The sequence below is a fragment of the Myxine glutinosa genome, chromosome 2 (assembly GCF_964187855.1).
Source record: "Myxine glutinosa chromosome 2, kmMyxGlut1.1, whole genome shotgun sequence".
NCBI classification, from domain to species: domain Eukaryota; kingdom Metazoa; phylum Chordata; class Myxini; order Myxiniformes; family Myxinidae; genus Myxine; species Myxine glutinosa.
This window is the reverse complement of record NC_136262.1, coordinates 99,361,194-99,376,507: the sequence shown is the minus strand read 5'-3', so window position 1 is coordinate 99,376,507 and position 15,314 is coordinate 99,361,194. Positions and strand designations below refer to the sequence as shown.

The window sequence follows — 15,314 nt, the reverse complement described above, 5'->3', positions numbered from 1 at the left end:
GCAACTTTGAGGAGGGGGGAGGAGGGAGAATTTGAGAGGAATGGTATGGGGGGAGATTTGAATGGGAGGAGTTGGGGGGGAGTTTTGAAGGGGAGGAGTGAGGTGGGAGTTTAGGAGGGGAGGGGCAAGGGGGGAGTTTAGGAGTGGAGGGGCAAGGGGGGAGTCTAGTAGTGGAGGGGCAAGGGGGGAGTTTAGGAGTGTAGGGGCAAGGGGGGTGATTTGGAGGGGAGGGGCAAGGGAGGAGTTTATGAGGGGAAGGGCAAGGGGGGAGTTCAGGAGTGGAGGGGCAAGGGGGGGGGATTTGGAGGGGAGGGGCAAGGGGGGACTTTAGGAGGGGAAGGGCAGGGGGGGAGTTCAGGAGTGGAGGGGCAAGGGGGGAGTTTAAGAGTGGAGGGGAAAGGGGGGAGTTTAGGAGTGTAGGTGCAAGGGGGGGGATTTGGAGGGGAGGGGCAAGAGGGGAGTTTAGAAAGTGGATGATTAATGAAAGACGAACATTGATAACAAATTGGGTTTGTTGTGATTTTCAAGTTAGCAATCCGATTCAGAACGATGGAGGAGGGATGGAATGAATGTGAATTTAGACCATGTTGTGAGGGAGACGTATAAGATATTGAATTTCTTTTTTTTGACGTGGAATGAGTTGGAGAGGAAATTGAGAAAAGCCTTTTAAATAGGAAGAAAAACAGCGTGTTGTAATATACCACTGAATAAACCACTGAAGGGGAAAGGTTAAACATATTTAAAATAATATTTAAACAGAACCGTGAACAATCTTATATGCACAAAATACCAACGGGGGGAGGGCCGAGAGGGACCACCACGAGTCACGTGAACAGGGCAAAAGGTGGATGGCAAGGAGATAATGGGGGCGGGGCGAAAAGCACCGCGATACACCTGGACAGAAAGTACAGGATGAGACAACGGCATACGTGGAGAAAGGAAAATAAGTATTATTATTATTTATTTATTTTTTTTGGGGGGGGGGGTGGGGTGGGGATTTAAAACGTTAGACAGAGAGTATTACGTTCGGTGTAGAAGGGAAAAACTGAGAGCCAAGCAAAACACGATGTAGGGGACTTAAGTTAACAAACACCGACAGGGGTACAAGGCCGCACACGAGGCGAAGAACAGGATTAATTAATTACGAGTTACAGGAAATTCAAACCAAAACTAACTATAAACAAACAATGAAGCATGGACGATAAAGTAACGAGTTGAAATTTGACAAACACACGAATGAAAAAATAACCACTTTGGATGCCCGGAGAGAAACCAAGCCTCCAGGTCGGAAGCTTCAACAACTAGGCCGTGTGGCCGCGTGCGGCACGAGATACTCGACTATTTTTTACAAGTATGAAAGATTAACCCCGATAAAACTTCCGAGGGACACTTAAAAGGTACACACACGTAAGATAAACAGTTTAGACAAGAATACAAATGTAACAATGACTTAGCTTCGAGCGTGCGCGAAGATCGTGGAACAGCTTCGAAAATCCGTGACCGCCCCGATCAAGATCTTGCGAGTCAATCAACTTTGTACAACTTATGACAACAAAAAGGTTAAAACAGCATTGGAGGCTTGCACATCCCATCAGAAATTCCAAAACTATAATGACTGCAATAACAAACCCCAGAAAATAGAGTGAAAATATCTTTATTGTTCATCTTGCAATTTATTGTTCATCGGTGTCCATTCAAACCACATGATATAAAACTAAATTTGCTCAAAAACTCCCACACTGCACAACATGTACAGTAACTTTTGAACAAATCAAGTTTGTCTATCGAATGTTTTGATCATTAAAGCACGTTTGTTTGAATAGCAGACACATTTCCACCTGTATTGTCCCTGCGCATGAAAGCAAGAATCAAAAATAACAACAGGAATTCACATGCCACAACAATCAAAGCAATTCTGTACAATAACAGAAAACAACTGTGAAAATGCCATTAGTTATTCAGACTAAGTGGTGTTTTCAATGAAAATAAGCAGTCAGTTAACTACAGGCTGGAACTTATATGACAGAAGATTATTCCAGGCCATTGTATGAGTCCATCATCAAAATCCAGTGAAAAATATTCTTTCCCACAATCCAATTTTTCATGTTTCATCTGATCAGCCATCCAAATTTAAATCTTTATCCATTATGCCTTTGATTGAACCTTTGCTTCACCATCAAAGTTTCAGTGGACAGTCGTCACCTTACCATCCATGATTTGCAAATCCTGATAAACCCATGGAGACATTTTGATGTTATGGGAAAAGAAGACCGGACATGCATGGACCCCAAATGTTCAAATTTTAAATTCACTCTCAACGAGGCTTTCTCTCAAAAGGTTCCTCAGCTTGTCTGTCGTACCTTCTCCAGACAATCTCCAGATATCTGTAAACAGCTTTATTCTCTCCCTAAAAATAGACATAAAAATCCTTGTAAGCACCACATTGTTATCTTCTGACATCTTGCTTAAAGCGCTGTAAGATTTTAGTTTGGACTAAGGATGGCATGAAACACCCTCCCCCCCCCCCCCCCCCTTCCCACGCCGCCTCCCCCCCACACATCTCCCTGCTCTCAAATGTTGTGTTTGTGCGCTTCCCCTTCTCTCCCCATCTTGTCTTCCGCTCCCTCTTTTTATATATTTTGTTTGTCTGGTTGATTTAGCTCTTTCACGAGCCTCGATTCAGTATACAAAAAAAACAAAAAAAAACAAACCAAAAAAAACACGAGAACGGCACTCGGCAGAGCACATGCCACCGCAGGTTGAACAGTTTACGTTTTGTATCCCACTGATCGGCCAGATCTGTATCCAGACCTGAACCACAATCTAATCGACTTGTTCTCGTCACCAAACCAACTTATCCACTAAGTTTTATCATAACTCGTCCACAACTTGAGATATCCTGCTATATATTGTTTTTGGTCCCATCTCTCAATGGTGAAGAATCACTTTGAAAATTTTAAAAATCTTATCTGGAACCGGTATTGGATCTTCACCAAAAGTGAATCAATTTGTGCTTATCACACATCCAACCTGTCCTCCAGGTTTCATCCAAATCCGTCCATAACTTTTTGAGATATCGTTTTTGGCCCTATCTCTCAATGGTGAGGAATCACTTAATAAGTTGTAGTATCCGGATCCAGATTTTCACCAAATCCAATCATTTTGTCCTTGTCACACAACGAACTTGTCCACCAAATTTCGTCCGAATCCTTCCACAACTTTTTGAGATACCCTGTTCACAGATAAAGAAACAGATAGACAAACAGGAAGGGGTGAAAACATATTCTCCGTCCACCTTCGGTGGCAGAGATTTTTTAAAATGTCCAAGAAGACTCAACCAGAAGAAATGCATGCTTTGCACCGAGCTATTTCCGGTGTTTCTAATTGCACTTTTCCTCATCTTCCATAAAAGCTTTCTGGGAAGTGTAAAAAAAACAAACTATTGCTGGACAGCCTTTCATGGAGCATTGGCATGAAGGCCTTCACGAGATATTTATGGCTGGTTTTAGGAGCATACCTTGTAGCACGAACGAGTTCCTCCAGCAGGCGAGCCTCACGAGCAGCCTTGACTAGCACAGAGGTTGGCACTTCGGCCAGACGAGCTACGTTTAGGCCGTAACTGCAGCCTGCAGGTCCTTCTGTCAGTTGGTACAAAAACGTGACCGATTGGAAGGATTCTTCACCTGGGGGAGGTGTGCAAACCAAGTATGCGCATTGTTACATAGGTATGCATTAAAATATGCCAAATGTCGAGCTGAAAACAAAATGCCAAATGCTAAGCTTTAAAAAATGACACCATATTATTAGGCAGTAGGTTGTAGGTTGTAGACAGCAACCGCCCAGGGTGGTACTACCGTCCTGACTTATGAGTGTTAAAGTGGTGCCCGGAACCATCTTACACTCTCCGTGTCAGGATTGCTGGTCTGACTTTCTGTCTCACTCAAACTACAGCTGTCGGACAAGCTTTCATCTCTCTTTCTCGCAAACAAACGTCATACACTTTTCATCATACACTTTTCTTCTCTTTATTTAAGGCCTGACCTCGATGAGGGCTACACAGTCTGTGCCTGGAGCCTCCAACATAAAAATTTTTTAAAAAAATTGTGATTTGAAGGTAGAACTTGTGGCATGTCATGCCCTTGATGTACTCAACCTTATCTGGTTTATAATGTATAATCAACACAATATCAGGCAAACAATTTGTTTACGAGGCCATCAGGCAAGCACCACAAAGTCCTCTCACAGATCAGACAAATCACCACCTTTCACAAACCTCAACCCATGAACATGCCAGACAAAACCGATAAAATAAAGCACAAGATGTTTAAAATAAATAGATATCTCATTACAATCAAGGTGCTATTTAAATTATAACTCTAGAGTTTTACTGGTCGAGTGATCTCTAGCTTTGCAAACCGGTTACAGAGCAAAATGGCAACAAATGGCAATGCCATTTGGCCTGCAATTTGATATACAATCGATATCCCTGAGATTAAGCTGGCATTCATGTCCAGGCACCAAGAAGGTCAAACAATGAACAGACGAGGCATTCTGCGTCCAGTTTTCGTCATAAGAGTCAACATGATTTACAGGGAAATACCACAAGGAAATTAAAGTGCAAAGTTCGATTTGCTTCAGCTAATGAGGCAAAACCATGCAGGCCATTCAGACTTTACAAACACCAATTCATCTTCTCAACAACGTGAAGTTCAAGCAAATAGTGTTCCATTAAACTGTGTCATACCAGAGAGAAATGTTCCAGATCACAACCTGAAGGTGGACATGCACGTCACAGAATTCTACTACTTCTTTAACATCCATAATTATTCCCACGATTCTTGTGGGATTGACCAAAGGAAAGCTTGGCCCAAGTCTTTCACGAACCAACTGGCCAGGCCTGATTTTTGACTAAGGTTATGGCAGGAATTTGGAATTCGGCCAGGTTGCTTGTGATAGCTCGCCTACTCTCTGTGAAGGACACCGTGGGATCTTTAAGGTCGACCAACTAATGCTAACAGACTGTTTAACGTCCCACCTAGGGACGGCACACACATTGATGAATCATCTTACCTGGGAAGCACTGGGATGACAGTTTATAGCTGGGTCAGGATTTGAAAGTAGGCAAGACAGCTTGGAGGCCAGTGTGGGTACTTCCAAGCAATCCTACCAGGCCGACTATACAGAATTATATAAATGACATTTATAACCCAGGTCAAACAAAGCAATCACAAGGTTTGTTTATTTATTTTTCAAAAACATTGTGGTCGTTACAAACTCAGCATACTTTCAATGCCGATAATTCATTGTCACAGCCACTCCGGCCGCACATGCCACACCTGCTGTGACTGTGAACACCTCTGTTACAAGGGTCATTCCGAAGGATCTGTGACCTCGCTTAGATCGTTAAATAAAAGGTTGAGGTGCTTGTAAGATTATACACACAACATCTACGGGGTGTAGGAATCCAGAGCAATTTCGAATAGGAAGGCTGTTACAAAAATGGAATTGGAAAAAAAAGGTAAACAAGAAAGAGTCGTGCAGAGAACGATACTTGCAAAATGCGCCCCCTGCCCCCCCCCCCCCCACCAAAAAGGTAAACAAGAAAGAGTCGTGCAGAGAACGATACTTGCAAAATACACCCCCTGCCCCCAGAAAAAAAGTTTGCCATGGAGACATCAAATTGTCCATTTCATTATGATTTAAATTGATGATCTCAATCATACCTCGGGTCAATTGGATGAAAATTGATGATTTTAGAGGTTTCACCTTGTTGACCTTTGACCTCAAAAATAGTTGTTTTCCCAATTCAGTGATGCACTATGTAATTGCTGTTTAACTGTCAAGTTAATAGGATGAAAATTGACCATTTTCAGATGAACATTAATGATTTTAGAAGTTTGACCTTGAGGTGACCTTTGACTTTTTGACCTAAAAAATAGTTAGTTTCCCAATTCAGTGACCCAATATGCAAATGCTGTTCAACTTTCAAGTCAATCGGGTGAAAAATGATGATTTTAGAAATCTGACCTCGAGCTGTCTTTGACCTATGACCTCAAAATCAATAGGCTTCTCAGTTGTGACTTCCTATGCAACAAATAGACAGACAGACAGACAGAATAACAATGTCGACCGACCAATATAATTTTAAAAATCTTTGATTTTGCAAGTAACAATGGATTGGCTCCAAAATATCCTCACGCACACCAAATTGGTGAAAACCCGAGTGTTTCCAATGCATAACACTCATTGTGAATCCAAACACAGTTTTGTTGCAATTTTATGAACTCTAAACACAGTGGAAGGATTATTGCAACCGCTGTTACTCCATCCTTCTGATTTGGAAGCTTTCCAGGAAGTCTCATTAAGCAATTGTCTCCATGGCAACAGATATGTGGAACAATAAACATTTATAAAAACTAAACACCTGCTGCACTACCTTGGGACAATGGAGGCGTGTGATAATGGCTGTGTAGCATGCGGCGGTTTATTGCGAAGCGTTCACAAAGATTCATAGGGGAGTCGAAAGAGGCATTGGGTTAATTTTCATGGAGAATATCATATGGATGAACAGTGTTGACATTTCCAAATTAAAGAAAAGTGCTTCAATCACGCAATCAATTCCTCATGTAATGCTTTTCATTTGAAAGCATAAATCTCAATCTTGGTATCGACTTTTTGTCCTCGCATCGACACTTGCAAACACAAAGTGAAATCTCATGTCGTGAAGGATCATCGTGCGACCAAGTACAGGTATATCATACCTATCAGCATTAGAAGCGGAAAGAACATTAAACGACGACGCATCAGGTTTTAGGTAAAGTGTAACTTTCACGAGACAAGTTCTCAGAATGTGCATTGACAGAATAAGATTATATCACAACTTATGGGTGTAAGGATGACACACACTAGTAGACTCCAACTACTTGTTACAACAGTATTGATACATAGACTTCCGTTCTATCCTAAGCGCTAACAAGGTAAATTGAAGTCTGAGAATGAAGAACCTCCATTAATGCCAAGATTGAGACACCAGTAATCTCCAAACTCAGTACAACACAGCTTAGGCCTGCAGAATGTGAAAACATCTTTTTATGTCCTTCCTCGTGTCCTTTGTTCCCATTTTCTGCTGCTCGTGGAATTGCATTACTCCGATGGTGCAATCACATTCTTCCCTCCAGGGCTTCAAGGTGGCAACTCGATGCGCCACAACCTTATCATATTCTCCACTTCTGTGATTTTTTCTACACCCTTAACCGTCCTCTGTCCACCCAAGCTCTCTTATTGGTTGTGTTTTTTCGATATAATATCAAGGCTCATGTAAGAGCGTGGCGATAAACTGACAGTGGGGCGACAGTTGGACACGATACGCAGAGGAAAGAGCAGGAAATGAGGGGGAGAGAGAGGATGTGAGGAATCACTACTGGTCTTGGGGGTTAGCTCTCTAATAGTATTGATTCATTATTCTGTACTATTAGAGAGCTAATTCCCAACATTGTCTGGCAATGTGTATTGTAGTTTGTTAACTCACACTCAGACTGTGTCCTCTTGGAGATTGAGCGGTCTCTAAGTGGCAAGGCACGACGAGTCGCTTGCACATCGTCTAGACTTGGTGCTTATCTACATTGGTGCATACTACATTCTCACCAATTCCCATCATTAATTATTACGTGTATATACCAACGCCTGCCTCCCAAGCCTCCGTGTACTGCTCTTCTCTTACACCTCCCAAACTGCAGGAGTACTTCTGGCTACGACTTCCCTCCACTACCACCTCATATTTGTATGTGTGTTGTTCCATCCTCCCAATAGTTATGACTCCATCTACATCTACATCTACATCTACATCTACATCGACATCTCTCTCTCTCTCTCTCTCTCTCTCTCTGACGACATGGAGGACCAACTTTTAATCAGTCATCCTAACTCTCTCTTCCTCATATGTGATTTCAATTGTCACCATGCTAAGTGGCTGGGTGTTGGTACTGGTACATCCCCCACCAGCCATGGTACTTCTGCAAAGGACTTCTGTGACTCCCTCTACCCTCTCTATGATTTGTCCCCCTAGATATCTGCAAAAACGCACAGTCCGCCAGCAACCCCCTCATATAGTCTAGTTGGTAGAGGGGGTTAGCGTGTACCCCTGGAAATCAATTTCTAATGGGCGTTTTTATATCGGAAAAATGCGTAGAAAACGATTTGCTATGTTAAAAAGTTGTCCGGATGTCCCACGTGCCATTTTTATGCAAATTAAGCCGCCATTATGGATAAATCTGTTATTCACCATATCTCCGCCAATATTACAGATAACTGAAAAAACAAGGTGTCTAGACCCATATTTTGAGGGTCAAAGATCATTATAAGACCAGTCTTGAAGTGACCACATGTGTCCTTGGCATGTAAAATATGCAAATTAGTGCCGCCATTACCAAAAAATCTATTTTTTTACCATATCGCCGCCAATATTACAGATAACTGAACAAATAAGGTGTCTAGACCTATGTTTTGAGGGTCAAAGATCATTATTAGACCAGTCTTGAAATGACCACATGTGTCCTTGGCATGTTAACATGGAAATTAAGAGTGCCAGAATTATCGAAAATTTGAATTGACGCTCTATCTCCACCGAAATTTCAGTGTTCTCCACTATCACATGCTTCACTCATCATCGCTTTCATCAAAACTGTCAAAGTCAAATTCATCCTCTTCTCCCTCCTCCTCATCATTAATCATCTTCCTCTTCATGATCAATAGTGTACAGGAGATCAATCCCAGGCTTGACCTCCTGCACCATGATTCCCCCAGCACTGTTGACAATGTTGCTGACGTGCACATTCGTAGTGATTTTATTCAAGTTGTCCCACTCACAATGAAATACCACGTTGCCCTCTCCCGTCACGATTTGGGGCGTCAGATAGGTTGAGACTTCATCTAGGGCCTTGGCCAGGGCGGTTTCCATCTCCAAACCAAAATCGTAGGTCTCGGAGTGGCCAAGCCTGTGCAATATCTTGGTGAGCTGCTTGCTACGGAACAAGTGCCTGACAGTCACACAGAGAAGCATGTGTTTTGGTAACTTCCATTTTCCCTCTGACACTGCATGGCATATGTCTTGCCCGATGGAGAATACCAGGCGTTTCATCTTTTCGCTCATCTCCATATCTTCCTTGCCGGACATAACCATGCTGGGGAACCGGACGAGGTCTGAAGGTAGAAGCTTATCAGAACTGAGCTCCATGTCGTCGGATGTTGGCGGCCACGGTAGGCTTTGGGACCCTCTGAAAGCCTGTAGAATATTACCACGAAGAAGGAGAGCGGCGTTTTGGTATTCATCTGTGCTTCCGAGAGTGTAAGCTCGTGCAAGAGCATCAATAACAGAGATATTCGAACTGTACACGAGCCAGAATGAAATGGCATCAAATTTGTCATGATCGACCTTCATGAAGGAGACATGATCCTTGATTGGGTCATTCTGTAGGCGTTTCAGTAGTTTCTCAGAGCGATAGTTCTCGTTCTCGTACCCATTCCATTTCAGTTCTTCAATATATAGCAAGCGCAAGGAAGATAGCCGTAGGACCTCATTCTGCTGGACGACATGAGTTTGAATGTGCTCCTGTACTGAGACGAGTGCCTTCTCATGGGCGACTGACATGTGAGCGTGTTCAATATACTTTGGTTCTTTTGCTCTGTTAATCCCGCACTCGTAGTTAGCGAATGATGTGCAGAAGGATCTCAAGCATGATGGATGGTGTTTGGCCTCAACAGCAAAGAGGTCTGTGCTTTTCACCAGTCGATGGAGTCGAAATAGACCCATTTTCTCGGCCCGTGATTCGATTTGCTCCCATGCATTTTCTTTGTTCTTCCAAGATGAGAAGTTTTCAGCTCGCTCAGTTTTGCGATCAACACCTTTGATCTCTACTTTCTCACAGAAAATGCACTCTGGTGGGAAGACGGATCCATCAGAATGTTTACGGGGGGAATGCAATAGCGAGGTTGATGCTTCTGGTTCGATCTCATCTCCCGGAAGATGCAGGTTGCCAGTAAAACGCTGATAACACTGACGGTGATACCCAGTACTTTCCAGGTCATCGGGGAGAGTTGCGGGGATCTGGTCGCACACTGATTGGTACGATAGGGGGACTCATGTGACTGGCGGAGACGTCGGTCCCAGATCCTATGAAGGTGCTGCAGTTTTTCACTTGCAGTTCCTTTGATTTTACTCAGGGTTGTAAAAGGGCCATGATCAGACATGGATAGCACATGAAGCATGCATGCATGTAGGTGGAGAGGGTGTTTTGCGGGTGCTTTGGGGGACTGCAGGATCAGCACTCCCATCACGTTTTCGTTTGGGCATGATGGCTTATGTCCACTTCTACCACAACTGTTACTCTGGAATGAGAGAGTAGGCCGAGTCACCAATAATAAGACGACCATAATAATAAATATTTTAAAATAACACTATTTGTGAAATTACATGCGTTTCCATCAATAACCCTCAAACACCCTATGTGTTTGATGGCGGCACTAATTTGCATATTTTACATGCCAAGGACACATGTGGTCACTTCAAGACTGGTCTTATAATGATCTTTGACCCTCAAAATATGGGTCTAGACACCTTGTTTTTCAGTTATCTGTAATATTGGCGGAGATATGGTGAATAACAGATTTATCCATAATGGCGGCTTAATTTGCATAAAAATGGCACGTGGGACATCCTCACACCTTTTTAACATAGCAAATCGTTTTCTACACATTTTTTCCAATATAACAATGTCCTTTAGAAATTAATTTCCAGGGGTGCACGCAAACCCCCTCGACCAACCCTACTAATAGTGAAACGGCCTAAATCCAGAACCACGCAAGAGCGGATAACCCCCGCTCTAGCGGGGGAAAATGGCCTTAAAACGATCATTCAATTCATTCATTTATTTATTTTCATTATTAATCACTTATTTATTTTCTTTCTCATCTGGGCAATATCTCAGGTACCTTTTGAGCTAAAAAGCTGATATTTGGACAAGACAATGACCAAGTGATTTGGCTGCAAAGGTTATTTTTGATTTATATGATTAATCAATTAATCGAATAATTATTTAATTTCTGTCATGAATTATTTGATTAATTTTCAAAAAGTTACAGCTTCGGATGAAACACGAGTGGTTTCGGTGTGCTACTGGCCAACTGATTAAGATATTAATTATTTAACAAGAAGGTGGATACATCGAGATATGGGAGGGCTCGGTTCCACCTTCTGGAACCCACATTTGGAGATAACAACCAACGACACACACAACTCATCCATTTACGTATCGTTATTTTATTTTACGATAATTATTTATCGATTTTAATTATGCAATTAATCAATCAATTATTGTACACCTCTCCCTCCCAATACTGTCTATGTGCTGCACGGCGGTATCGCCGAGTGCCTAAGGCTCCCCGGCAATGCTGCGCGGGAGGATGTTATTTATTTATTTGGCATGGGGGCGGTGTACTTTGAATGTAACTGGACTTGTTTCTTGTGTTTGGTTAGAATACCCCCGAGAGGTGATAACACACACCTGGTGGAGGAAGTGTGGTAAGGCAGTAAGGAAGAAAGGAGGGGTGGGGAGGGGGATAGGGGGGAAGAAAGGGATAGAGGTTGAGTGGGGGAGACAGCGAGAGGGGGAAGGGGGAGAGAAGGAGAGGGAAGAGGGGAAGAGGAGGACAGGGGGATAACAATTGACAGAGGGGAAAAAGGAGGGAAGAGAGGGACAGAGGGGAAAAGGGAAGAAGGGGAAAGGGAATAAGGGGGAAAGGGAGGGGAAGGAGGATGGGGAAAGATGAGTGGGAGGACGAGTGGCAGGACGAGCAGGAGGATGAGTGGGAGGACGATTGGGAGGACAAGGAAGAGAAAGAAAAAGAAAAGGAAGAGGAGAGGAAGAAGACATGAGTGATTTGTGAATAAAAATGTCGTGCTGCACCTCCAGTGACGGCGTCACTTGCATCCTTTCCTTTTCTCCTTGTATTTCCAAATACCAGGTTCCACTTTGATCTCCTTCTGAGCCTAATGTTCATGTCCCCAATGTGCACAAACTGCCTCCTATGGGCGCTTCTATAGTCGAGTTAAGAACATGCAGATTAAGGTTCAGAGATTATGCTGGCACATGAGCAGCAAAAGCCAGAGCAAACCGCGAGGCCCCGCGCAGCAGCTTGAGAAGCATAATGGTGAATGGGTTCTAATGTATTGCATCGTCCAACTCCAAACCTTGACTTGAGAAAAAAGTACATTCAACACAAAATTTACACCGCTTGCTACTACATCAAATGATTCGACTACAAAGCAATGCAAAAATATCGCTTCAAATGAAAGAACACATTTGTCGTCATGTGATTTTTCACAGCTATGCAATCGACTTTCATATTCACACCAGGCTGCTTTTAAGCAAGAATCTTCATTATGATGCCACACTCACTCTCAGGCAACCATTTTTCCTTTCGCAAACAACCTCAGCCAACCACCTTCCTTCTTCTCACACACGCCCTCTCAGGCAGCCATATTGCTCGAACCACCTTACTCAAAATGAACAATGTTCGTTACATCTGGCAGATTTATGCTTCAATCGTGACGTCACTATCCTTGACTTGGGCCTTTGTCCTGTGAGAATTTTCAAATTCCCTGTACTTTATGCTGGGTTTTTCCTCCTTTAAATCCAGCCAAAATCATTAAAGCAACAGTCAAAACAAGAGCTGCAATCATCATCTACACCTGTCCAATGTTTGCCCAGTGGGCGAGCTGTAGTCCTCCATGTTCTCTGGCATTTTGAAAACAGGTGGATGATGCCACACTCATTAAATTATCTCTAATAGGTGTTGCTCGATGTGGAACTTCATCGGAGCTGTCAGAGCGATAAACTACACTGCATCAGATCTACAACTTTACATCCCACGCTGGACTAGGACACCATCAGTGCAGTGTTTGTGGCATGGTCTTGACATAGGTAAGTGAAAACACCCCCTCCATACCATTTGGTGCTTTCCATTTGCCCAGAGCTATAACCTCGTCTGTCCTGCAGCGGCTCCGGGGCGAAATTAAATTTCAGGATCCAGGGGGAATGTTTTGGCGATTATTACGCACACGTCAGGTTCACCTTGTATTTCGTTAATGGAGCCGTGCTCGGTGCATCCGATAATTGTATTTTACACTCTTCTGCCACTTTCACTCCAAAATTAGACCGCAGAACGCTGTGCGATTCACAGCTCAATATCTGTAAATGAGCACGTGTCCAGGGAAAGCTCGGAACCTCGTTTCAAAAGCGGAAGCGCAGAGGATCTTCAACATGCACAACTTGTTCAATGTCGACAGTTCAAAAAAAATAAATAAAAACTAATTGGAATTTACCAAAAAATCCCCCCAAAGGTAAAGACAGTATAACTCCATGATGATTTCCTGTTGACATTCAAGTTTATTTCATCAATATCAGTATAATCAAGGTAAAAGTACAACCACGTCTAATGGGAAGCGGCTTAACTTTCCTGGATTAGTTATACAAGCGTAACTCGGCGCGTTCCACGCGCCTCACTACACGTCGTTTCAGAGGGGTAGGCATCTTTGACCTTAATGAATTATTATTATTATTATTTCCGTGTCTTTTGGGTCTTCATGGTGTTTTGGGTTTTCAGGACCATTTGGGTCTTCAGGGCCATTTGGGTCTTCAGGGTATTTTGGATCTTTGGTGTCTTCAGGGGCTTTTGGGTCATAAGGGTCTTTTGGTTCTTCTTGGTCTTTAAGGGTGTTTGGGTATTTTTGGGTCTTCAGGGTCTTTTGGGTCTTCTGGGTATGTTTGGTCTTCGGGGTCTTTTGGGTCTTCGGGGTCTTTTTCGTCTTCGGGGTCTTTTGGGTGTTCAGGGTGTTTTGGGTCTTCAGGGTGTTTTGGGTCTTTGGGGTGTTTTGGGTCTTCGGGGTGTTTTGGGTCTACAGGATGTTTTGGGTCTTCGGGGTCTTTTGGGTTTTTGGATATTCAGGGTCTTTTTGAGCCTCAGGGCCTTGAAGGGTATTTTGGGTCTTTGGGGTGTTTTGGGTCTTTGGGGTCTTTGGGGGTCTTCAGGGTATTTTGGGTCTTAAGGGATCTTGGTGGTCTGAAGGGTCTTGGGGAAATAAATGGGTCGTCAAAGGTCTGAGGGGTCTCAGCAGTCTTAACGCAATTAAGAGGGTTAATTAAGAGGGTGGTAATTTTATTTGAAGAAGAAGAAGACGTTTTCGTCGCATATAAACATAGCGACAAATATAGCGACATAACGACATAACCATATACGTTTGCTCTATTATAACAAGATGATCTCCCTACAACACTGCTGCCCTGGCTCTGAATGTGTAGGATGTTGCATTGTGCAGAACATTGTTCTTCAAAGGGAATATCAAGCTGGCTGTCTTGTCTGCAAAACCTTCTACACAGTATAGATCCATGAAACCATTAAAAAAACATGAGACAAGGTTGCGCTTGCAAAGAAGATACAGGAAGACATGAATTAACTGATCAAGTTAATTCTCATAATGAACAAATCAACTAATTAACTGATTAACTTATTAATAATTATTAATATAGAAACCAATGTAACTCAGTGCATCATGAATTTTGCTTTTGCAATTTTGACTTACATTGGCTGCCATTGCCTTTGAAGTCATCGACTTTAAACATCTTCTTCTCCAGAACCACTGAATGGATCAATGCAAAATTTTACAAACATAATCACCCAGCCATGTGGATAAAAGTTTGCGGAAAAAACGTCATCGGTCACTCTATTTTAAAAACCACTTCTCCGAAACCACTTTTTTTTTTTTGTTTTTTTTGTTTTTGTATACAAGATCGAGGCTCGTGAAAGAGCGAACATTAATCACACAGAAAGACAAACCGACACATAAAACATACAACATCGGGAGCGGTAGACAAGATGGGGAGAGAGGGGGAAGGACACAAAACACAACATTTGAGAGCAGGGACCGAGAGACATGGAGACATCGAGAGATCTGAGAGAGGGCGAGGGCTTTGGGGGGGGGGGGGGGCATGGGAAGGGGGCGGTGGGAGAGGTATAAAACATATGGACACTGCCAGGACTTCCAGGAAAGAAGTTGGAATTTCAAACAAGGTGGATCTGGGGTGAATTAGCGGGGGTAGAAAAGATCAAGGTTTTGGATGGGGGAAGATAAGAGATGGTGGTGAACAGCTGTTTTAAAGACCTGGAGGGAGGAGTGGGATTGAAGGGAGTGAGGGAGTTTGTTCCAGAGGCGGGAGAAAAGAGGAATGAAAGAGTGAAGGTGAGCAGAGAGCCGAGATTTC

The 15,314-nt window shown here is 43.1% G+C and overlaps 1 protein-coding gene across 1 annotated transcript in view; it reads right to left on the bottom strand.

Annotated features, from left to right (window-relative positions):
• Positions 1-1,638: 1,638 nt before the first annotated feature.
• MSH3 (mutS homolog 3) overlaps positions 1,639-15,314 on the bottom strand; it is a 116,037-nt gene continuing 102,361 nt past the window's right edge. The window contains exons 22-23 of the mRNA XM_078771346.1: positions 3,518-3,683; positions 1,639-2,407 (exon numbers count right to left, since the gene is read on the bottom strand). Coding sequence (XP_078627472.1) covers positions 2,296-2,407; positions 3,518-3,683 — 278 coding nt within the window. The 3' untranslated portion in view covers positions 1,639-2,295. The remainder of the gene's footprint in view (positions 2,408-3,517; positions 3,684-15,314) is intronic.